General features: G+C 36.4%; 3 protein-coding genes and 1 long non-coding RNA gene across 5 annotated transcripts; 2 read left to right on the top strand and 2 right to left on the bottom strand.

Annotated features, from left to right (window-relative positions):
* Positions 1 to 2,706: 2,706 nt before the first annotated feature.
* On the top strand, positions 2,707 to 6,907 carry LOC113735527 (uncharacterized). 2 transcript variants are annotated; one of them, XR_003459575.2, is made up of 4 exons: positions 2,707 to 3,142; positions 3,540 to 3,637; positions 5,776 to 6,538; positions 6,610 to 6,907. XR_003459575.2 is itself a non-coding variant. In XM_027262528.2 (3 exons), exons 1-3 carry the CDS (start codon positions 2,999 to 3,001, stop codon positions 6,335 to 6,337), a joined length of 804 nt encoding a protein of 267 aa, XP_027118329.1. In that variant the 5' UTR covers positions 2,707 to 2,998; the 3' UTR covers positions 6,338 to 6,907. The 2 variants fall into 2 exon arrangements, 1 of the variants encoding a protein (XP_027118329.1); XM_027262528.2 differs by having other exon boundaries at positions 5,776 to 6,907.
* Positions 6,908 to 7,070: 163 nt separating this feature from the next.
* Positions 7,071 to 10,824, bottom strand: LOC113735520 (uncharacterized). Its single transcript, XM_027262524.2, has 6 exons — positions 10,561 to 10,824; positions 10,382 to 10,466; positions 9,300 to 9,444; positions 8,806 to 9,171; positions 8,459 to 8,718; positions 7,071 to 7,453 (listed from the first exon to the last, which is right to left on the bottom strand). Exons 1-6 carry the CDS (start codon positions 10,601 to 10,603, stop codon positions 7,201 to 7,203), a joined length of 1,152 nt encoding a protein of 383 aa, XP_027118325.1. The 5' UTR covers positions 10,604 to 10,824; the 3' UTR covers positions 7,071 to 7,200.
* A 7,142-nt stretch (positions 10,825 to 17,966) lies between these two features.
* On the top strand, positions 17,967 to 18,785 carry LOC140021666 (uncharacterized). The gene is made up of 2 exons (XR_011825569.1): positions 17,967 to 18,184; positions 18,346 to 18,785. It is a non-coding gene; the product is annotated as an uncharacterized lncRNA (long non-coding RNA).
* A 2,516-nt stretch (positions 18,786 to 21,301) lies between these two features.
* LOC140021665 (uncharacterized) lies at positions 21,302 to 22,399 on the bottom strand. Its single transcript, XM_072072955.1, has one exon. The coding sequence runs from the start codon at positions 22,397 to 22,399 to the stop codon at positions 21,527 to 21,529; it is 873 nt and encodes a 290-aa protein (XP_071929056.1). The 3' UTR covers positions 21,302 to 21,526.
* Between the last annotated feature and the right edge of the window lie 455 nt (positions 22,400 to 22,854).

The following is a 22,854-nucleotide window of genomic DNA, read 5'->3' as shown; positions in this document are numbered from 1 at the left end:
TATTTTCTTAATTTCCCGTGTTTGGTTGCACAAAAGTTACTGAAAACATTTTCCTATGTAAAATATTTTCACTCATCTTATGGAAAACAACTTCCCTTCCAAACTTACTGAAGTTGTTTTCCGAAATGCATGCATCCCGCTTGTAGTATATTCCAAACTTATTGAAAACATCTTGTAGTATGTTCTTTTTTTTTTTAGTGTAAATAGGAGGATTCGAACCCAAAACCTCCTCCTTACACTCCCTCTCCCGTACCACCCAACCTAACCCTCCCCCTAGTATATTCAAAATAAAAAAAAAACCTCATCCTACTCATCCTATGCTAGTAATTAATTATGTATAATAGGGACATTATTTTCTAGAGAAATTTTCAGCATTGAAAGTGCAAGATATATGTCACAATAAGCATTGCATGTGATTGATATTTGACACTAAATGGCCAGCAATTTGTTTATTGCTTAAAGAGATATTTTTTATTCATATATACATTTCTCTAAGATTTTTTAAATTTAAACAATGAGATAAATTTTCTTATTTTGCATGAAAAGAAGTATGTAGTTATAATGTGTAGAAAGTAAAAATAGAGATAAAGTGAAAATATTTCAAAAGTTAAACAAACACCAGAAAAATGAAGTAAGAAAATATTTTCAATAAGCTAACCAAACACCTGAAAATGATGAAAGGAAAATGATTTTCATGGAAAATTACTTCCACGGAAAATATTTTCCCAAGGAAAACATTTTACTTCCAACCAAACAGACCCTTAAAGCGAATGATCCCAAATCTTAACAATTAATCTAATGACAAATTTGCCCTTACAATTGGGAGGAACAAACGGCTCCATTTTAAGTAGTTACTGGTGCTTAATTGTATGCATGTATGAAAGGAACAATTTATTGTTCCTCCTTTCCAAACAGAGCGAATAACTCCAAAAATTTTAGTTGCTTCAAAAATTAATCTGGCAAAAGTAAATCACACTTAAAACATTTCACACCCAAAATAGAGCAAGAATCAAATAAACGATAATAATATTTCTGCTATTAGGAAATAAGATACCACGTGCCACTTCAGTCATTAGATAATACACGCATTTTTTAAAATAGGTTCAATAATGGTTGTTCCCGCTTGCCCCCGAAACATTAGATGTCAGTCCAATTACCAAGGAAAAGATAGTAAGGAGGCTGAATTGTCTATTAAAATAATCAAAGACTGAACAAATATGTAATTGAAAATGATGGAATTTAGTTTACGCGAAATAAGAATTGCATTTCAGGGGTATTCTGTATATTTCATGAATACGAAAAGCAAAGCTTGCTAAGTCTTTTAGTCTTCAAAATAATTTTCTTAGCCTTGTCTTTGTGCTTGAACTAAACTCTACAACAAAGGCAGAGAGAGAGAGAGAGAGAGAGAGAGAGTACATTAATTTGATAGTTGTGTGTATATATCCATATAAACAAACTTAAAAAATATCTCATTTATGCTGAATTATACACTTGTCTTTACTAATCTTTTATAATCACTAGTGCTAATGGCACACGCGATGTATGTGCAATTCAAAAATATTTTTTAAAGAATTGATTTTACATAAAATTTAAATCACTAAAGCAAGTGATGGTATTTTAATCCTTTTTTCTCATCAAATAATGGTTACTTTAGCAGTTATAATGTTTAGAATCCGTTATTTTGTTAAGATGAGTTATGGTTAAAACTAATTATAGGTAGTTATTTTAGCAATTTGTATTTAGATAGTAGAGTAATAACCGAACTCCTCTCCCGTTATATATAGAACATTATATATGTTAATAAAGCTAGGCCATCCAAAGTATCAAAAGTAAATTGTAAGTTTTTTTTTTTTTTTTGCTAGATACATACATTAGAATATTTTTATTATACAATAAGATTTAACATCAATTAAGGGTATAAGGGTAAGAAATTTAAGAAATGAATCAAGAACAATGAGTTTGTTTGGATAGAGAGAATTTGGAAAAAAAAATTGTTGCCTCACAAATCCCAATCGCCTTTTTATCTCACACACATCACATCACAAAAATTGCTACAATAAATATCTCAAATAAATCATCCAAATAAACTCTTATCCAAATATTTTGCGTGTCCCCCCTCTGCTGAAGATCAATAGTATGCTAGACAGACACGTTTTTGTTCAGAGATTATCTAAATAGTATGGCGGAGGAAATCCACAAATTATTTTTACAACAATAAAACCTATATAGGTAATTAATTTGGTGTTAAATTTGTAAGTTTTCAGTTTTAATCTTATCTCTATTATTCATTAACCTTTAGTCATGTACAATAATAAAGCCTATGCAAGTAGTTAACTTAGTATTAATTTTGCGTGTTTTCAAATTTATATTTATCTCTATTATTTATTAACTTTTATCTATACAATATATAAAAAGGAGAACGTCACTGTTTAGTGTAATACACAGTGTCATTTTTTAAAATTTCTAATATACCCTTAATTAACAAGGCAAAATTGTCTCAATAACAGTTACTTATTCGAATAAAAAAGTAGTTATTTATCTATTCAATTGTCAACTAAGTACAACTTTCTCGTGCTAATTCGAGAATCTTCCCTACTTCTGGGATGTACATTATAATGAATTTGATCCATAAAATTCATTAAAAAAGTTTTTTAAATAGATAATTGCGATAAATATATTTTTTTTTGTTAATTGCACGCACGTTGGAGCGTGTTTTAAGCACTAGTAAATATGGATTGGACCAAATTGGCATCTGGGATTAACCGGTGGAGAACGAAGATAAACATCCTCGCGCAGCGGAGTATCTATTTGTTATGGTTCTATCCTATATTCCGCTTTGTACTCGTTACTCCATGGAATAAAGTGGTTATTGAATCTTTGTTCAGAGCGGTGGTCAAGAACGAGATTGCTACAAACAGTAACGAAGTTAGTGCTAACTAGTAACTTCGTCGTAGCAGTGGCTAGTATCTTTCAGGATGTAAAAGGGAAATTACTTGATATGGGTTCGGAAGCGAACTCCTCCTCCTCTGCGTCATCGGCGGCGGTGGCGGCAGCGGGGTCTCCTAGTGGGAAACGAAGTAGAGATCCCGAGGACGAGGTTTATCTTGACAATCTCCATTCCCACAAGCGTTATCTCAGCGAGGTCAATCCATTACTATCTCATCCTTTTCTTCTGCATTCGTTATCCTTTCTTCATTTGATTGATGCCGGATTATTCAAGTTCCTCTGGAATTAATATGCGTACTTTTGAAATATTTCAAATTATTATTTTTCCAAATAATATTTGGGGACAGAACCCAATTCTTGAAATCTATGTGTACTTTTGATACCTCGAAACATCAAACAATTTCATTTTCTGAATTTGAAATGGATGAGAAAAATTCTTTTAGATGACTGGATTTGTCCTCCTGTAATTGACATTTCAAGATTCGTTTTGTGGTTTGATGGCATTATGAATTGGAAGGTGCCTTCCTTCCTGCATTGGTGGATTTCAGTATCCTGGCTTACCTCCATGAAAATAAAAATTGGGACTTTTGCAGATAATGGCCTCAAGTTTGAATGGGTTGACAGTTGGTGATCACCTGCCTTATAATATCATGGATTCCCCTGCAAGGTCTGAAAGCATTTTCTATTTGAGGTACTAATTTTTATTCCTTTTGTTCCCTGATACTTTTAATCTGGCACTTGGTTGTTTATTGTATCTGCCTGTTTATCAGTTCAGCTAATTTAATGATATGGCGACTAAGCTATTCTACAAGATACTCTACTACTTTAAGAATCTGCAAAAAAAAGGGTGGGGGGGCGGTCATCCCCCTCCTTACCACCTTACTCTTTCCCCCCTGGGTCTATAATTGTTCGCAAGGTCCTCAAGTAGTGTACAAGAATTGTTGTTGCCTACAGGTCCTATACCATTCATTTGCTAGAATACTTTGGCATGATGATGTAGGATTTATATCGTTAGCATAACATATGCTGCACTTAGTTGTGAACCTTTCCTTTGGTAAAATACTTTGGTGTAATGATGTGGGAATTATATTGGTAGCATACCACATGCTGCTTGGCTGTGAATCTCATTTAATTTATTTGACTAAAGTCTATGTTCTGCAAACAAAGCGAATCTTTATACTGGGTAACATGTTTTCGAGGTATATCAAGAGGGATAAAAAGGATTACTAGTTTCAAATAAAGCTGGAAGAGATTAGTTATGTCCGCGAAGAAGTGGCTTTTCGGATCATATACTAGCTACCAGCTAGACTAATAGTTCTACAGTGGGGAGACCAACAATGGGGAAAATAAGGGTATTGAAGGATGCAATTGTATCAATGAATGATGAATCTAGTTACAACAAAGAAGAGCCACAGTTAATGTTGTATGGTTGGTTCTTCTAATTCAATTTGCATTTGTCAGGTTGGTCTATCAAATCAAAGTAGGTTAGAAGCTGTCTATGTGGAAGAGATGATCACTATTCTGCTTCTAAAGTTCCCGTGAGCCTCAATATTCATGCCTTTTTTCTGAAGATTTAAGCTGGCTTGTGAAAATTGGATGGATGAGGTTTCTCTCAAGTATGTTATTATCGATCTATTAGTATATTTGTAGTTTAAAACAGTCTTTCAGTTTGCAGTCTTTTGGGAAGCTCACTACTTATTCAGTGCAAGAGAGTCCTGTGCTAAAACCCTCCTGTCTTTCACAAGCTCTCCATTCAGTGGAATTTTATTAATCAAGAAAATTTTGTATGGTGATTTATATGCTGAGAATCAAGCTCTTTCATATTGGTCAGGAGGTTTAGTTTATTCCTTTTTATATAGTCTCCATTTCGAGTAAGGTGAAGGAGGGCTTGAATCAGATCAGGCTGATATTTACTTTCTGTATGGACAGTACTCAGCCTAGACCTCCCTTGCTTGAATTCTATCAATGCAAAGAAGATGGATCACTTAATATTAGTCTTCGCTAGTACTGATGTTTCCAGTTATTAGGTGTTAGTTGTTAGACATGTTGTCCTCTTAATCATGGGATTAGCTTATCAGGCTTGCATGACATATCAGCTGTACTAACATAGCTAAAATTTCGGCTTTCGACAATTAACTTACCCTACCATTTGTAGTAGTCTAGGCACCTGTAATTGCTTATGAATCTTTAGAGGAGAACTGCAGAAAAGCAACTACCTAGGATAGCTTTCATTAGCACCATTTGATGAGCATAATGGCCATACTGAGCATATTTTGAAAGTCCTTGAGAAGGGCTTCACCTGTACCTACCTCATTAAGAGGGGATGGAGGTTAAGGTGGTCTTCTGGCTGAAAAATGTGATGTCAGTTTTAATATTTTTTCAACCTCTTTTTATTGAGGAGCGTTGATGTTATTGCTGAAGGAAATCCAATGTGACGTGAAAGCTTTCGAATTACACATCCTATGAACAGTCAATGCCAGCAGAATGGAATATCTTGGGACTGTAATTCTTCCCAGCTTAAAATGCATCAGATTTCTTGAAATGCTAAAAGGTTTTCTCAATAGTTGATCTGGCTGATGCACTTAACCCCTTGGGAACCTGAATTCCATTGAACTTGAGAAACTCCAAATTTTTTACTGAGATCTTTAGAAAATGTACCTGGTTGAATTAGTGGTTATGTTGTAACTTGTTTGTACCATTATGCCATTATCGTCGCACTGGCATAAGCTGCCATGAAGGTAACTAAAATATTATTTTATGCCTCTTTAGCTTTGGTTGATTCATTAATATGCGCATACATGAATCCTGTCTTTATTTGATCCATTACAGGGATGAGATGTCTTTGGAATACTCTCCCATGTCTGAAGATTCTGATGACTCTCGGTACTATGAAACTTCTATCAATACTTGTTCGGCTCAGCCTGAGAGCAGACCAACCAGTCCTGTATCGCCTTATAGGAACCAAAGACAGCTGATTGGGGTTTCTTCAGGCCTTCCCACCACATCGTATGCTGCACATAGTTGTCCTTCTGCACCTGCCACATCTTCACAATCTCGTCAACGAGGCTCAGATTCTGAGGGTCGTTTTCCATCATCACCCAGTGATATATGCCACTCTGCAGATTTGAGGAGAGCTGCACTTCTACGTTCCGTGCAAATGAGGACACAACCTTTAGGGTCATCATCATTTGATCCACCATCGAGTTCAGTTCAGGAGCCTGGGCATAATATGGAAACAGAAGATCGCCCATGTTCTTATATGAAGTCTTTAGTAGATGATACGGGATACCAGATTGAAGAATGCTCCCCATTGACGATAGAGCCTAAAAACCAGGAAAAATCTTGTGCAACTTTTAACACGAATTTGAGAAGAGACGATCCTGGGGAATAAATGACAAACGAGTTGATGAACTTTCTTGGACTCTCAATGTCCACACACGTGGGGAAGGCCAAGTCTGAAGATTGTTTCTGATCGTTTGGGTCGAACAAGATGGTGTAAACGTTACTCCTCATTTTAGTCAAAGTAATTGAATTCGTTGCAAGAAGGGGAAGGGGGAACATGAGAGTACAACTTTCATCTTACAAAAACAAGGTATAATGGCAAAGATTATTTTCGAGAAAAAAGATAGAGAACCGTCTTTTGACTATTCTGCCAATTTTTAGTTATCAGATTTTCCCCTTCCTTGGATAAGAAGGATGGCAGATAATTCCAATGGCCACAAACAGTAAAGGCAGCATTGATGGAAGGGGAGTGCTTATAACGACAGATTTATGATCACTCATTCAGGACATATAATTGCTCTGGTGTTTCCTTAGAAGCAGGTCTTCAGGATTTTTCTCTGGTGTTTCCGCGAACTGGTAGTCTGGAACAGAAATGCATTAATAATTGCTTTTGGGTTTTCGCCTGTTCCCCACATTGACATTACTACTGTTTCATTCCATTTTTATTTTTTCTCCTTTAGCTGTTGCTTATTGTGTCTCTAACCTTAACAAGCATGGTCGAGGATCCTCGAGCTAGCGTCATCCCTTAAATATTTAAAAGCAAATAAACACGTTGTGCCCCTCAGAATAATGCAACTGCATTTTTCTTAGTGGCACTATGATGAATTAATCACGCAGTAACCTGACTCAGCAATGATCAAGTCCCTATTCAAGGTTAGCAGATACCTTGTATGATGCAAACTCGAAGCATCAGAATTTGCGTCAAAATATATGTCATAACACCAGAATACCTCGGGTCAACAAAAGCAAAACTCAGTCAGTTTGACTTGGATTACTCAGGGTAGGCAACCCTTCAAGGTGGAGTATTCCAAGATGCAGAAGCTGCAAATCCTCAGAGTACACTTTCATACAATCCAGTCGCCCTTTCAATTCAAAGAGGCGATTATTCATTAGCAATCCCAACTTGCTTTTGGCATCCCCTCTCTCCATAATCATACTTGAGGTAGTGTTACTTGAAAGTTGGTAAGCAGACCAGCAATAATCATCAATTTTCATGCCATTTAACCTAGCAACAGGGAGAAAGAAAGCACATTTTCAAACTTGCTCATACTGAAGCAATGAAATAGAAGAATCTTTAAATGATAAAGATAGCTGAGTATCAATAAGGTTGCACCATTTCTTCTGAGTATCAATAAGGTTGCACCATTTCTTTAGTCAGAAGAAAAGTTGCACTTGGGACGAGAAGGAAAAAAACTAATGAAAACGAATTTCACTCTTTAGCAAGTCTGTTGTAGAGTTCTTCCAGACAGCAACACAATAAGATAACTACTTTAGCAATCTCAATTCCTCTTAATGGCATCTCTTCATCAGAAGAATTTGTTCTCTTGTCTAACAAAGATGAGAAGGAAAAGCAGATAGGTAAAGAAGGCTGCCAATGATTCACATCCAACTCAGTCTAAAAAGCTATATTCCCATTACACTCACGCATACCCTCTCTCTCTATATCCATTGGATTGGTAGGATTTCTTTTCTGTCTTTTGTTTTAAAAAAGAGCAGGGTAGAAAGTGATCAATTATAAGTATCCCTACCAACACGCGACATAAACAGCCCCTAAGGTAAGATCATGGTGTTAGAATGAGCAGCATGGAAACAGGCAAGCATGCTGTTCATTTTAATTTACCAAAACCTCCAATACAGAAAACAAACTACACAACTTGGTATTCTTGGTGCAACAACAACACAAATTCCAGAAACTCAAATTCGGTATCTAAAATGGAAAGTGGAGTTTTATATTGTCAATATCTAAATACGTTTCAAGTATTCAACTAAATGCTCCAATTTTCAGAGAGCACTAGGAGCACATAATCCACTTACTCTCCAAGTCCATCTCTACTAATGTCTCTACCAACTTGATTTATTCTACTGAAATTTAAAATTTTCCAAAAGCATGGAAGTGAACACTGGCATGGAGGTGATCAAGTCAATCTAAGCAATAACCATGCGATGGACAAAGGACTTAGAGCAGAAAAGCATCAGAAAAGCCTTAATACCAATTTGTAGCTATACTTGCCTTTTTATTATAGTTTGCAGCTCTGCGTCATTCTCCACTCTAAAGAAGGTATCTACAGCATCCTTGCCTGCCTTAGCCAATCCCTCCAGTGCACCAATTGACTTACAGATAGTATGGATTGTTGGATCAGTAGTCTCTTTGCCAATCCCCTGAATTCGGATGCTAGCTATCTCTGGGGAATGTAAAGGATGAATTGAAAGATGAACACTCTCAACTGTAATCCCACCAGCCAAAACCGCTCTCATGCTTGATTCTGAATTCTTCAAAAAAGTCCAACTGTACAATCAGTGTCCATTCTTACGTTGAAAAATGAAAACTAACCAAACTGAAAAGGTAGCAACTTAAACCTCAAAGTCAACAACGCAACAAGTAGAGCCATCAGGGGAACTCCTGATACATGCACCAGAAATCTTTCCAAATGTTGAAATTGCTTGAACCAGATCAGAAAGGCTAAGAGTTGAAGGAACATTCTGAACTGAAATAGAGCAAGAACTATCCTTTCTCCACTTCTGGTTAACGAATGTTGTACTATCTACTTGTATGGGACCCTTGTGGTTAACTGCTAAGGTAGAAACATCGTTGTTGTCCTGAAGTTTGAAGTTTGAAGTTTGAAAAGATTTATGAAGATTTAGGTTAGTATCCTTTATGCCCGATCTACATTCTGCAGGAAAAGACCTGCTCAGTGATGCTTTGCCTCCAAAGTCAGTTTTACGCTGACAAACAGAAGAACTTGAAAATTACAACACATAGAAAACCATTCAAACCATCCACAGAGTGGCTCTGCATGCATATTACAATTGAAATATGAATCTAGCAGACTAGTCTATGAGTATGGGCATACCAAAAAAGGTTCTACTTTCTCTGTGACCAATTTCAGTGGCATAGTAGCATTTCCAGCCACGGGTGGGCCTAATTCTGAGAAGTCATCTTCGACAGTGGAAGTATGCATTGCCCTGACTGGGCTCTGAAGTCCTAGGTAGCAGAACCTGGTCAAATTTGAAATGCAAATTATCCAGTTTTCAAGAGAAAAAGTTGATTTGCTAATCAAATAATGTTGCAACTCAATAATCAAAGAGCTGCCATTACACCATGCCATTCAAATGTTTAAATAGAGCAAGATAAGTGCTATGAAACTAACATGATACCCAAAAATGTAAAGACCATAGACTTGCGGTAGATGCAATTCCAGAAACTAAAAAGTCTTATGTTTAAAAAAAACAAAAACAAATATTGTCAGAACTAAACACATAGATTTATCAACTCGTTTCTGATTGTAATCAAACTGTAAGCGGTGACTTTGGTAAGTACTGTGTAAAAGTGGTATGGAAGGATATAGCTCCCCCTAAAAGACCATTATAACTCTATGAACTTAATGACTTCATTTATTGATCCACAAGCAGCTTAAAAGAATTTATATGGCTTATATTCATCAGAACACACAGCCGAAGCAGTATATAAGTAAGCTTAGTGAGATGATTCGGACCTAATAAACATGTAAGCACGGTGGAGTCAAAAAAAGAGAAGGTTTTCAACTGGCTAATTTGAGGACCATGCGCTGAACTGCCAGATTTAGACCTTTATGCCCTAGTAACTACAAATTCGAAGGAAATGAGAAAGCAGCAAGTCGCATTATCAAAGCCCAAAAGAATGCGAGAGAAATGTAAGAAATAGATAAAGATGAACGTCAGAATAGAAAATTGCATCCAGCATTAAAAAGCATCCTCTCATAACCAAGAAATAAATCCAGTCGTACATTTACTTCCACTCCTATAAACCTCATTCAGTACATCAAAGCAGAGATTCCATTGAATTGTATAGAAATTCAGTGCCGTCGCATTATATCCACCAATCAATTTAACATGAGTAAGGGATATATATGTTCAGTACTAAAAGGACAATTAAACGAAATGGACATAAGTTTACCTGCTCACAAAATGGCATCTTCCATTGAAGGTGGGGAACATTGAAGCAAGCGAAATGGATTTACAAACGTCTCTTCTCCATTCACCTGCAGTAGGTGGCTAAAGTGTGAGTTTATGGAGTTTGGGGCTACTAGTACTAGCATTCATTTACTCTGCGCTTAACAAGGAAAAGAGCCGAACCAACGAGTAGCGGATAAACTGAAGCAGCGAGTCTCGACTTCATTGGGTATTGGAGGCAGGGCCCGGAGTGTTGAGTTGTATACTTACAAAAGATGGATACCCAAACACAAACTTGCTCTCTTGCCTTGCCTCGGATACTGATCGGAAAACACCATCAACGCTGCTCACCGCCAACATATTATTTCTGTCGCCCTAAAATCTTTCCCCCATCTTTCTTTCTGGTGTTCCAGTTGGAGGCGCTCGATATATCCCTCTTTTTATTTATTAGTATTATTTTTTAAAGTTCTAACACCGTAACTTTAGAAAATTGTGAGTACCTGCCCTTGACTAAATTGATTTTTATTCTTCCATCATAGAAAATTAAAATTACTGCTGTTGGTTAGATTTCGCTATTTTTTATGTGGTCCTCGAATGTTTAAAAAGATGACATTCACCGTGTAGATTCTTGGGTCCATGTGAATTGGATTTTTTTAGGGGTATTTTCAAAAAATGTTAATGTAACTTTGTACCATATCAAAAACTTTTATTGTAAATGTATTTTAAGAATGTTTTTTAATTCAAAACTTTATTGAAGTGCATTCAAATACTTCACGTACCACCACCTTTCCCCTTCCTCTCTCCCTTCTCTCATTTCTTCGTTCTCCCTCTTTTCTTCCCCTCCCTTCCTCTTCGAAACCAAGCCTAATCGTGAAATAGAGAAGAGTGTAGGAGAAGAAAGGGAAACAGAGGAAGAAGGAATTGAGAGGAAAGGAAGACGGATGGGAAAAGGGGGATGACCATAGTAGAGGAAGTAGAAGAGAGGGGTGGTGACAATACAAGTGACGGGTGGTGCAGTATGATGGGTGGTGATGAGGGAAAAAAGAAAAAATTGATTAAATTTTTTTTTAGGCGTATTTGGAATATTTTTTAGGGGATGTGTTGGTTATCAAATTTGTACTTAATATACTCATTTTTTTTTTTAGAAAAACAAAAGAATCTAAACAGGCCAGTCTCCACTTGAATGATACTAGTAGGTTATCAAAATGGGAAAAGAGTCCCAATGGCCCTCTAACTCTTACTCAAGTAAAGTTTTGGCCCTCCAATAATTAAAGAAACGGTTTTGGCCCTCGATCTAACAAAATGACATATTCGTGGCCCTTCTGTCAAATCCAGCAGTTAACTATGACGGGAAACTTCATCTCGTGAGATGCGCGCACAAATATGAAGGGCACTATAGTCTCTTGGCCAAGACAGAGTAAAAACAGTTTCACCAACCATTTTCCCTCCAACAATTTCACCCCCTTTGCTGTAAAACCCTAGTGCAACTTAAATCAGAGTGTTCAATTCGGACGCTGCAGCGAAAGTGGTAATTGCCGGCGTGAGAGGGGTTGTAAAGGCAGAAATGAAGTGGCGAATAAGGAGGAAGGATGACTACTTTGATCCGTACCTTGTTTACGGTAATTGAAATTGTTGTTTACTAACCCTTTTGGGTTTAAGATTTGTTTATATGTTTGGGCAATGTGTACTGGAACTTATTTGTTTAGTATATGCATGTGTAATGGGACTTATTTGTGTATATGTTTGGGTAATGGTGATGTTGGGAGGCTAAGTGGTCCAGTTTGTGGTCCTACTTTGTTTGTTGTAAATTGATAATGTCGGACAAAGGAGGTTATTTTGAAAGTGATGTATTTTAATGGCTGAAAAGGGACACTTTATTTGTTTAGGATCTTCTTTTTTTTTGCCGAATACTGACCAATTCAGTATTTCATTTGTCAGCCTCTGTTTGTTTTTTATTGACTGTTTTATCCTAATTGCTATTGTAGAGACTGATTCTGAATGGTTTACTATTCGGATGCATCATGGGGGTAGAATTATGTGGGAACAGTATGTCTGGTATGCTAATGGAGAGGTGGACTATGTAGATGTTTGTAATGCCGAAAGAATGTCAACCATTGAACTAAATAAAATGGTGGGAAAAATGGGACATCGTAACACTGCCATAATGTACTACTACCTTGAACCAAATAAGGATCTAAGAAATGGTTTAAGAGAGTTATGTACCGATGATGACATTATCAAGTTTTGTTGTTGGACTTATAAGTACAAGGTAATGGAAGTCTATTGCAACCATCTAACAACTGAAGAAATTAATAGTTGCAAGTCTCCCATAGTGATCCAACCAGCAGAGAAGAAGAAAAGTGGTGTTTTGATAGAAGAGTTGGATGAGGAGGGTAGTGTAGTAGAAGAATCTTTTTCTCACTTAGTTCCTAAGAGGAGGCTGTTCATTAGAGGGTCAACTGGAGGACAGAGTCGAAGTAGAAGAACAGCAAAGAGCCAGCACATTGGTGAGCAAAGTGGTGATGCACAACAGGAACATGAAGGGTCCTCAAGTGAGCAGCAACAGGAGCAGCAACTTGAGCAGCAAACTGAGCAACATGAAGGGTCCTTAAGTGAGCAGCAACCTGAGCAACAACCTGAGCAGCAGCATGTAGGTTCTTCAATTGGAGGACCTTCACAGCAGGGAGGAGATGCAGCACAAGAAGGATTGATGTGTGAACAGGCTGATGAAGATAAAGGAAATGGAGGAGATGATGAAGATTCTGGATCAGAAAATGAATATGACAGATTCAGTGGTGATGTAGAATACTGTAGAGATGAGGATCTTCTTGGTGATTTGACATTGCAGCCAACTCAGTGTAGAAGCACATTAGAAGAGGTGCAAAGTGGAGGACCTTCACAGCATGAAGAAGAAGCAACTGAGCAGGCTGCAACTGAGCAGGCTACTACTGAACAGGCTACTACTCAACAACCTGAAACACAACAGTCCTCAGAACAACAGCAAGCACAACAGAAAAAAAAACAAGTAAGGCGAAGAAGAAAAACAAAACAGCAGCAGCAGACCAGAGATTCTACACCTGAAGCAGATGCATTGGCAGAAGATACAATCCCAGATCATCTAAGAAGTGATGTTGGTTCATCAGAGGAAGATGAAGAACCTGAGCAGTATGCTGGCAGGTATAAAGATTTTTCTTGGAAAAAATTTAGGATTGATACAAGGTTCGAGTTGGGTTTGAAATTCGAATCAAGAGCCCAATTCAAAGCTGCTATCCAAGAATATGGAATTAAGATGGGAAAACCAGTGTACACAAAGAAGAATGAACCAAAGAGGGTGAGAGCCAGGTGTAAAGATCCATGTCCATGGTATGTGTTTGCATCAGTTGAAAATGCACTTGGCACAACAGATTTGGTGGTGAAGACAATGTATGACAAGCATGAAAACTGTAATCATGCCTGGAAAAACAAAAATTTGAAGGCCAATTGGTTGTCAAATAGATATATGGAGAGAATTAGATCCAATACTCGCATGCCAACTCGGGAGATTAGGCAAACAGTGCATGAGAAGTACCAAACCCAAATTTCTAAATGGGTGGCTTCTAATGCGAGAAAATTGGCTCTGAAAATGATACAGGGGTCGGCCGAAGCACAATATAAGAAACTTTGGGAGTATTGTGCTGAAATAAAGAAGACACATGAAGGGAGTACAATGGAGATAATGTTTACTCCATTTAGAGGAGCAGGGGGTAATCCTAAATTCATGAGGTTATACTGCTGTTTAGACCCATTGAAGAAGGGATTCAAGAATGGCTGTAGGCCAATAATAGGCCTTGATGGTTGGCATCTAAAGGGGGTTTATAGAGGACAGTTACTAACTGCCATTGCTGCAGACCCGAATAATGGATGGTGGCCTATTGCCTGGGCTGTTGTGGAGAGAGAAGCAACTGAGCAGTGGACTTGGTTTCTCAAATATTTAAGTGAGGATTTGGAAATCGAAAATCAGTGCCACTATACCTTTATATCAGATCAGCAAAAGGTATGATATAAAACTTTGAAATTCAACATTTGATTCAAATGATGGTAGAAACTAATAGTCTATATCATGATTTCATTTTAGGGGCTAGACAGGGCACTTAGTGAAGTTCTGCCTGGATGTGAGCACAGGTATTTTGTTTTCCTTTAAAATTAAGTAATTTTTATCAAGTTTTTTTTTCCACTGAAGTTTTGCAATTGTTTAACAATGACTTAATTAACTTTGTAAAAACAGGTACTGTGTCCAACATATGTATCACAATTTCAAGAAAAAGTATCCTGGTTTGGCTCTTAAAGACAGGATATGGAACATAGCATGTTGCACAACAGTGAAAATGTACGACAAAACTATGGAAGAACTTCAAACTTTTGGTAAGGATGCATATGAATGGGTCAAGAAAGCTCCTCATCCTCGACATTGGTGCAAAGCATATTTTCCAACTCACGTCAAGAGTGATATGATAGTGAATAACCTATGCAAGTCCTTCAATGCCCACATTAAAGATGCAAGGGACCAACCTATCATCACAATGTTGGAAATTATAAGGGAATATCTTATGGAGAGGATCCAAAGAAGACGCGCTGCAATGGAGAAATGCAAGGGCTCCACTGGACCTTTAATTAATGAGATTGTTCAGACTAGAGTCAAGCATTCAAGTCAGTGGATGCCCATTTGGAATGCACTGCATGGCTATCAAGTCAAAGGTCCAAGAGGGGCCCAATTTGCAGTAGATATGCAAAAAAAATATTGTACTTGCAGATTATGGGAGGTTAGTGGAATTCCCTGCTGTCATGCAATTGCTGCTATCTTCATGCGAGAAGAGGATCCTTACTCTTATTTGGATCGTTCTTATAGCAGAGGCCTCTTCTTCCAGATTTATGAGAATGTTTTGCAGCCAATTAGTGGTGAGAATCATTGGCCCTCATCCATCATGCCTGTGTTGGATCCACCAATACCAGTTACTCAACCTGGTAGGCCTAAAAAGGCTAGGAGAAGGGATGTGACTGAGGGGAGAGATCATGGTAGAAGGTTGAGGAGGAGAGTTGTCATTCATTGTAGAAAATGCGGTGAGGTTGGTCATAATGCAGCTACGTGCAAGAAGCCTTCCAATGAAGAAGCACAACAAGGTTCTAACCAGTCATCCGAAACTCAACCGAGTAATTAGCAGAGGCAGCAATCAGTAGAAAAAAAGAGGACAGTAAGTGCATGCAATTGCTATTAATTTTTCACTATTTTACATCCGTCATGTACTTATTTGTGTCATGTACAATTTTGATAAGAATAAGGAACCAGGTCAGTCTTCTCAAAATGTGCAACAACAAATGCAACGGGCTAACGATGAAACTGGACAGCAACATCCACAACAGAGCCAACAACATCATCATTCGCAGCGAAGAAAAAACTCAGCTACAAAACTACTTACTGATGCCGAAAAAGGAGCTATCAATGCGAACTATACTTATTTGGGTAAAGAACCCCCATTCACAGTTGGAAACTGGAGGGGGAGATGGAGTGGAAGAGGCAGAGGCAGAGCAAGAGGAAGAGGAAGAGGAAGACAAGGTGAAAGAGAAATGAGAGGAACAGCCACTGGAAGAGGAACTCAGCCATGATAGACTTATTTCTGTTTGACAAACTCTTTTTGTCTTATCCTGTGTAAACTGATGATGACAATTCATTTTGTGTCTAGCAGTTCTTCTCTGTTTTTTTTGTCTAGCAGTTGCTTGTTGGTAACATGTTGATTCTGCTTTGTATTATAGCAGTTCCTTTTGATACTCATTGACAAGTGATTAATATAATGTATACATTATGGCTTTATGTACTCCTTCTTACACCATTATTATGCCTTCTTTCTAAGCACAATACCAAACCAATTCATTGAGTCGAACAAATGAACTTCAGCACTTTTATTTAATAAAAAGAGATGAGCAGATATTTCATTAGAACCAGCACAAACACAGATTTGATTACAAGGTTTGCGGATACATCATACAACTACAAATCAAAAATTTACATTAAAAGGAACAATTTGGATCATCTTCTTCCCCTGCAAACTTCAACTTTATAAGGGCCAGGTGTTTGCAAGCACCTTGTATTTGTCGAAAACTGACAAGGTTTCCCTTTTTTTGGCCCCAACTCATCAAAATTAAAAAAATCAATATCCATGTTAAAAAAGCAATTTCCCTAGCAACTTATTAACCCATTTTTTGCTGCGAATGTCTTTCTCCAATTCTTTAACTTTTTCCTTCAATTTTGTTACCTTTCTTTCATTTCTTTTTGTTATTTCTTCATATTCATATCTGTACTTTTCAGTTGCATTAATCTTTCGAAGAAGGCCAGGTATAATTTCTGTAGCCCGTCGGCACATCTCCTCATCGATCCATGCCCAATATCCGCAGCAACCTTCAGCGCACACAGCAAACCTTCGTCCAGGATTTTTTGAAGTCCATGAAGTAATCACTTTAGTCTCTTTCTCACATCTGCACACAAATATAAGTATTGGACATTAGATGATGAATAAATTTTTAAGAGAACTTTTATTGTGATTTTAAAATATATAATATTTTCACCCATGCATAATTCGCTTTCTCCGGTATCCGAATATACTTCTTCGTCCGTCTCCACATAGTAGAGTTGGCCTTCTTGCATTGCTTCTGCTTCTTATGCGCAAAAAAGTGAACTTTCCACCGTAGACGTAACCTATTGTTCAATTTAGATAGTGGAGCGTTAGCAAATTTTAATTTTTTAAAAAAATTTGTTGTGCAATATAAAAACAAAATAGGCAAAAAAAAGAAAAAAATGCATAACTAATTATATACAACTAATTGATGGACCGCTTTGCATAAGTCGATTATTTCAATGCATCCCCAATATAGATGTCAAAATAGACATCTTGTTAATAAGTTGCCTTTGTTAAACCGCTTTGCATTTTTTTAAAAAAACAATTTGACAGCTTTTTAAAAAAAAACAATTTGACAGCTTTTTAAACAATTTGACAGCTTTGTTCAACCGCTCTGCCTGGCAGCCATCAGACCTTGTCGACAGCTTTTTTTTAAAAAAAATTTGACATAGCCCGGCAGCGATGTCAGAAGTCAAAAAAAAAAAAATTGGATGAAGTTTGGGTGCCGGGCTGACACGGCCCGGTACCCATAGATTTGTACTACAACCTCGGCCCGGTACCCATAGATTTGTACTACAACCTTGTCAGATCGGTACATGTCCGAATTTTTTTTTCCTCGACCATAATCTGAGTAATTCGCCAGCACAAGGGGACATTGATTCCATATTTGGAAAAATATATGCATTAGGACCCTATCCCATGCTATGCTATCAATGCAATGTTTTGAAAACCGGACTGGACCGGCCGGTTCAATCGATCGAATCACGAACCGGTCATGTCTCCGGTCCGGTTCACTACTAAAGTTGACTTGTTATAAGAACCGGTCAAAACCGTTAGAACCGTTCAATCCGGATTGACCCATTGAACCACGGTTTTTTATTTTTTCCTAATTTTTTAAATCAAATTTAAAAGTCTTGAAAGGTGAAAACGCATCTTCCCAACTTTTCTTTCTAACCCTAATTTCTAATGACGGCTGCCGCACACTCTCTCTCATTCTTAATCTCTTCTCCAGTTCTCTTTCTTCTTGTTTCAAATTAAGAATCCAAATTTTCAATGGTATCGGCTTCTTAAATATGGGGTTTCTCAACTTCAATTCTCTATTTTTTCTTGCAAAAGATTGGATTAATCTCACAAATCTTAACTCTCAAGACATCGTCCAGGTTAGTTTCATTTTTTTTTTCATTTATTTGTTTATTACTTGGCGTTTGACAGATTGTATGATTCTTGAGGTCTGCAATTTTTGGTAGTTTTATTTTTATTGTTCGATTTTTCTTTGAAGAGCAATTTGTCTATTTCAGTTTTTTTTCTTTTTCTTTTGTAGGTAAGAATTTGAATGCCATGAGAGAAAACCAGTGCAGAAAGCTAATTTACTTGATCAACTATTATGTCACAAAACTCAGGATTCAATTCCTAGTTTTGGTATTGTATATGTACTTCATTTTTGTTGATTATGTACTGGAAAATTCTTGAAGTACTTTGCACTAAAATATATAATTTATTTTGGCTGCTCTTATCCATTAGGAATACTCAAGAACATAATCTTTATACTAGGCCGACAAACGATGTTAGGGACACTATTTAGTGGATTTTCCAAAATATTGCAACAGGCTACACTTGCAATTTTTGTGCCTATTCCAGAGCATGATGATCAAATTGCGTGGCTTGAAAATTCTTCAGGGATGTTTACCGTAAAGGATGCTATGAAAACATTCCGGCCCGAGGTACCGCTGTACATTGAAGTAGTTTAGTATGGTATGAAAATCACATTCCTAGACATGTTTTTATATTGTGTTTGGTATGTAACAAAGACTTAGTACGCTGGATTTGAGGAAATGCGGTGTTCTGAGTTGGGGAAAAATTCCTAGAACTCATGAAAATTGGATTCTACTTGTAGAGTGGGGCTTAGATTTTAAGCAATTTGTTGGTTTGCGATGCTTAGTGTTATTTTGCTGATGTAGTTTGAGGATTTCCTCGTGTATGTGCTACATTGCAAATCATTAATGAAGTTCTTTCTATTTTGCTAAAAAAAAATTATTTTTTTGATAGGTATAACTGAGATGAATTATTTGCTTGATTTTACAATTTAAAAAATTAATCTATGAAAGTCAAGTGGTTTGAAATATTTAACTTTTTATCAAGTGATGTCTTGAATTAGTCTATGAGATTTCTTATTCTGTGCACATGTATGTGTGTAATACATATATATATTTATATATATATATATAAATCATTGAATCAGGATTGAACCGGTTCGACCGGTCGAACCTCGACCCTCTCACCTTACCGGTTTAATTAACGGTTCGAGTTTCAAAACATTGGATAAATGAGGTGTGGTCTACCACAGACCGGTGATTGTGTCATGTCCTTCCGCTTTTGTTTCAATCAATATTGTCTGGTTGTCTTCTAGGCCCCCAAGAAACGATCATGATACGCATGAAGGCTGTGCTATTTCTGATTTATCCACAAAATTCTGAGCCTCACAAGTTGAAAAGTATACGTGTACGTTTTATTTAGCCTTATCACCATCTTTTGAGTGTTTCTTGAGCCAAACAACACATTATTATGTGTGTACTGGCTAGGGATGTACATCGAAATCGAATTCGGTAATTTTGAATTTTGAATTCGAAATTTTTGGAAATTTGGACATTAGAAAATTCGGCTGATTTCAAATTCGATTTCACAAATTTTGAATTCGAATTCGTCAATTCAGAATTCGGTAGTAATCGATTTCACCGAATTCTAATTTTTATATTATAATTATATATAAGTTTTGCTAAACTAAATGCTAACTTTTGTATAATATATGTTTAAATTTATAACATAGTGTACAACTAACTTAATAAAACTTATTATTGTATTGTTATATAATATAATTATTAGTTAGATGTATTATTATATATTATAAATTTTATATTACATATAATATATATATATATAACATACGAATTTGAAATCGAATTAGGTATTCGATTTTTTATTTCGAATTGTGAATTTGAAATCAAAAATTCTATTTTGAAAAAATACATTCCCGAATTTGAACCAAATTCGTATATTTCAAAAATGGAAAACTTCCGCTTTACCGATTTCAAAAATTTCGAATTCAATTTGAATTCAATTGGTAAATCATTTTTTTTTTTCGAATTTGCATATTCCCAGTACTAACTTCAAAAATTAACGAGTTTGAGAGTCAAGACCAAGACAATTGAGCTAATTTACTTTTTGTATTTAGACATTTTTTATAATTAATTATAATTTTAAAAAAATTAATATCTAAAATTTATCTTAACGAGCACTCACTAGTCAAATCATTAACGTTACTGAGGTATGACTTTTTTTTTTATTTAAAGTCAATGAATGCAAGAAAATGTCATCATTCAATGAAGCAGTGGACAGCATTGCTACACTTGTAATAGAGAATCTATGCAAGATTTTAACGTGTACCATGCTCAAGAATTTGTTCGTTAGTGTGTTAGTTTTGAAGTGCATGGTTGAACCTTTACTGTTCAATAGAATATGTCCAAGTCAACCCGATTGTATAATTCTTATAGTATCTCGTATAAATTAGTATAACTTTAGTGTAAAAATTGAGTTTGTAACTTGTACAATTAAAGTTGTGAAGCATTCATGATTACATCGAAATTGTATGAATTTATACATGATATTGTTGGATTCACACAACCGGTTGGAATTGGAAATGCTGTATCCATTCCAGACCGCTTAGCATGTTTGGCTAGATTGTGTATGGAGATAATTTTATAAACCTCTCCTGATGTTTCAAATACTTGCATTGGCCTCCTCCCGAAATTTCCAAAATATTAGTGACCTCCCCTAAAACTAATTATCATGTAATAAATTAGCCCAATTCAAAATTTTAACAATAAAAATATGTTTCTAGGAAAGAAAAAATAAAATAATTCCACAAGTGTGCCTCATATATTGCATTAGCTAGTTAATCTATAGCATGTAAAGTAAATATGTATGTTAACAAAGTCAAACGCCAGGAGATGTAAGTGCAATTGATGGGGATTGCAAGCATCGGTTGAAAGTATATGACTTACTTTTTATCAGTTGTGGATTATGCAGATCCAAAACCCCAAACTTTGTTCTTGTATGAGTTGCAAAATAAACAAAAGTACAAAAACCATGCCTACAATTGGAAGGATTGAGGAGCATCATAGCTGAGACGTAATTTAATCTATCAATGAAGAAAATAGGACAATTATTTTCAAGATTCAAGATTCAAAATTCAACTCAGATTGATCTTAAATATGCAACTATGATCCAGAAATACTGAATAAATATTAATATGTGAAGAATTTTTAACAAAAGATTAAAGTACATTCCTCTTTTAAACAACCTTTTTCTTCTTCATACATTACAACAAACGGAAGAACTGCAATCCAAATGCCATCAAAACAAACAAACAATATCCCAACACAAATTCCAAATTTTTGCCCCTGACACCTTTGGTTTTTGCTGAGCTAGCATCATTGTAGGCTTAACTAGAAAAGCGTCTTTGTTTCTTTTCTGAACCTAAAATCATCATCATCCTCCAATTTTGTTAAAGATTGATACTCAGCTTTTCCAGGGAACACTTTGTAGAGTCCCAAGTAAAGACACATACCAAAAACTGTAACTCCAACTAGATACCAGCTAAATTGAATGTTCACCAATGATTTAGCTCTGGCAAGGGCTTCAAGATCATGGCATCTAACAACATAATGACCATCTTCCAAGTTCATAAAACAGCCTTTGGGAATGTACTCTGGTGTCCAAAGCATGATTCCCATGACCATCAGCCAAACTCCTTGGAACAAGATGCTAAGAGACCTTATAAAATTATTCAAGAAGTTCTGGGGGTAACCTATGCATAATAGGGTAGTGAAAAATGACACAAGTATGACAATTTGTAGAAGCCAGTGGTATTGGCCTTCCACACCCGTGTGATCAGTAGAGTGGAGATGGAAGAGGAGATATTCCTGGCCGAAGGCAATGGCTCCGAGCATTTGGGTCAGGCCATATTGAGCTGGGGGCTGGATTTTGTCTAGGATGATGGAGAAAAGTGCATAAATGAAGATAGTCAAGGATATGTTCGAGTGCTCAAAGTTGTGAAGATGGTTTGATGGGATGGTGCCATCAGGGTCCAATGGTTGGTGCCTGGCCGGACTAATGAAGAGTTCCATGGATATTGAGGCAATGCAGCCTCCCATGATCAAGAGAAGTTCGAAGTACCTGAATTTTGAAGTGGGAAACCATGGCAAAGATGTGTAGGATTTTGGATGGAGAAAGTGAAGCCTGATATGGTTAACTAAATGCCAGAGTCCAATCAGAAAGAAACCAAATCCAGGTATCACATGTCCTACCAAACTGCCCATTGCCTTGCCTCTCGTTCTGCTTTCTTGCTTGTTTGCTTGTTTTGTGGGTTTTGTATGTTTACTACGTAAGGAGGCTATATATATAGGACGAAAAAAATGTCTTGCTCATGAAGACAATCAACTCAAATTAAATTTGATAAAATACAACAAAATCAAATCAAATCAAATTAAATAATTATAAACTATATGCAGTTTCTTCTATTTTGTGCTCTGAATGTTCAGTATAAAAAGTGGGTCCGAAAGAGTTACAATTCAGAGTAAATGATAATTTTAGAATTTTCATAATTTGCTAACCCTTTCCTTTTTGCCCCATTTCCTCTGTGCTTCTTTTTAAAAATTTTTTTTAGTATAAGTGGAAAATCTCGAACATAGAACTTTTCACTTATATTCTCTCTTTTGTACCATCTAGTCTATCCCTCTTTCACTCGCTCTGTGCCTATCTTCAACTTGAAAAG

Source organism: Coffea arabica, chromosome 1e (assembly GCF_036785885.1).
Source record: "Coffea arabica cultivar ET-39 chromosome 1e, Coffea Arabica ET-39 HiFi, whole genome shotgun sequence".
NCBI lineage: Eukaryota > Viridiplantae > Streptophyta > Magnoliopsida > Gentianales > Rubiaceae > Coffea > Coffea arabica.
The sequence above is the reverse complement of the archived record's forward strand: the minus strand, read 5'-3'. Positions and strand labels throughout refer to the sequence as shown.

What these genes read in the sequence shown, in the direction of transcription:
- LOC113735527 (XM_027262528.2), top strand. Translation starts at nt 2,999, where the DNA reads ATGGGTTCGGAAGCGAACTCCTCCTCCTCTGCGTCATCGGCGGCGGTG. An exon ending in ACAAGCGTTATCTCAGCGAG is followed by an intron (nt 3,143 to 3,539) that starts GTCAATCCATTA and finishes GGACTTTTGCAG; the next exon opens with ATAATGGCCTCAAGTTTGAA. An exon ending in GAAAGCATTTTCTATTTGAG is followed by an intron (nt 3,638 to 5,775) that starts GTACTAATTTTT and finishes GATCCATTACAG; the next exon opens with GGATGAGATGTCTTTGGAAT.
- LOC113735520 (XM_027262524.2), bottom strand. Translation starts at nt 10,603, where the DNA reads ATGAAGTCGAGACTCGCTGCTTCAGTTTATCCGCTACTCGTTG. An exon ending in AGATGCCATTTTGTGAGCAG is followed by an intron (nt 9,445 to 10,381) that starts GTAAACTTATGT and finishes AAATTTGACCAG; the next exon opens with GTTCTGCTACCTAGGACTTC. An exon ending in AGAAAGTAGAACCTTTTTTG is followed by an intron (nt 9,172 to 9,299) that starts GTATGCCCATAC and finishes TCTGTTTGTCAG; the next exon opens with CGTAAAACTGACTTTGGAGG.
- LOC140021665 (XM_072072955.1), bottom strand. Translation starts at nt 22,399, where the DNA reads ATGGGCAGTTTGGTAGGACATGTGATACCTGGATTTGGTTTCTTTCTG.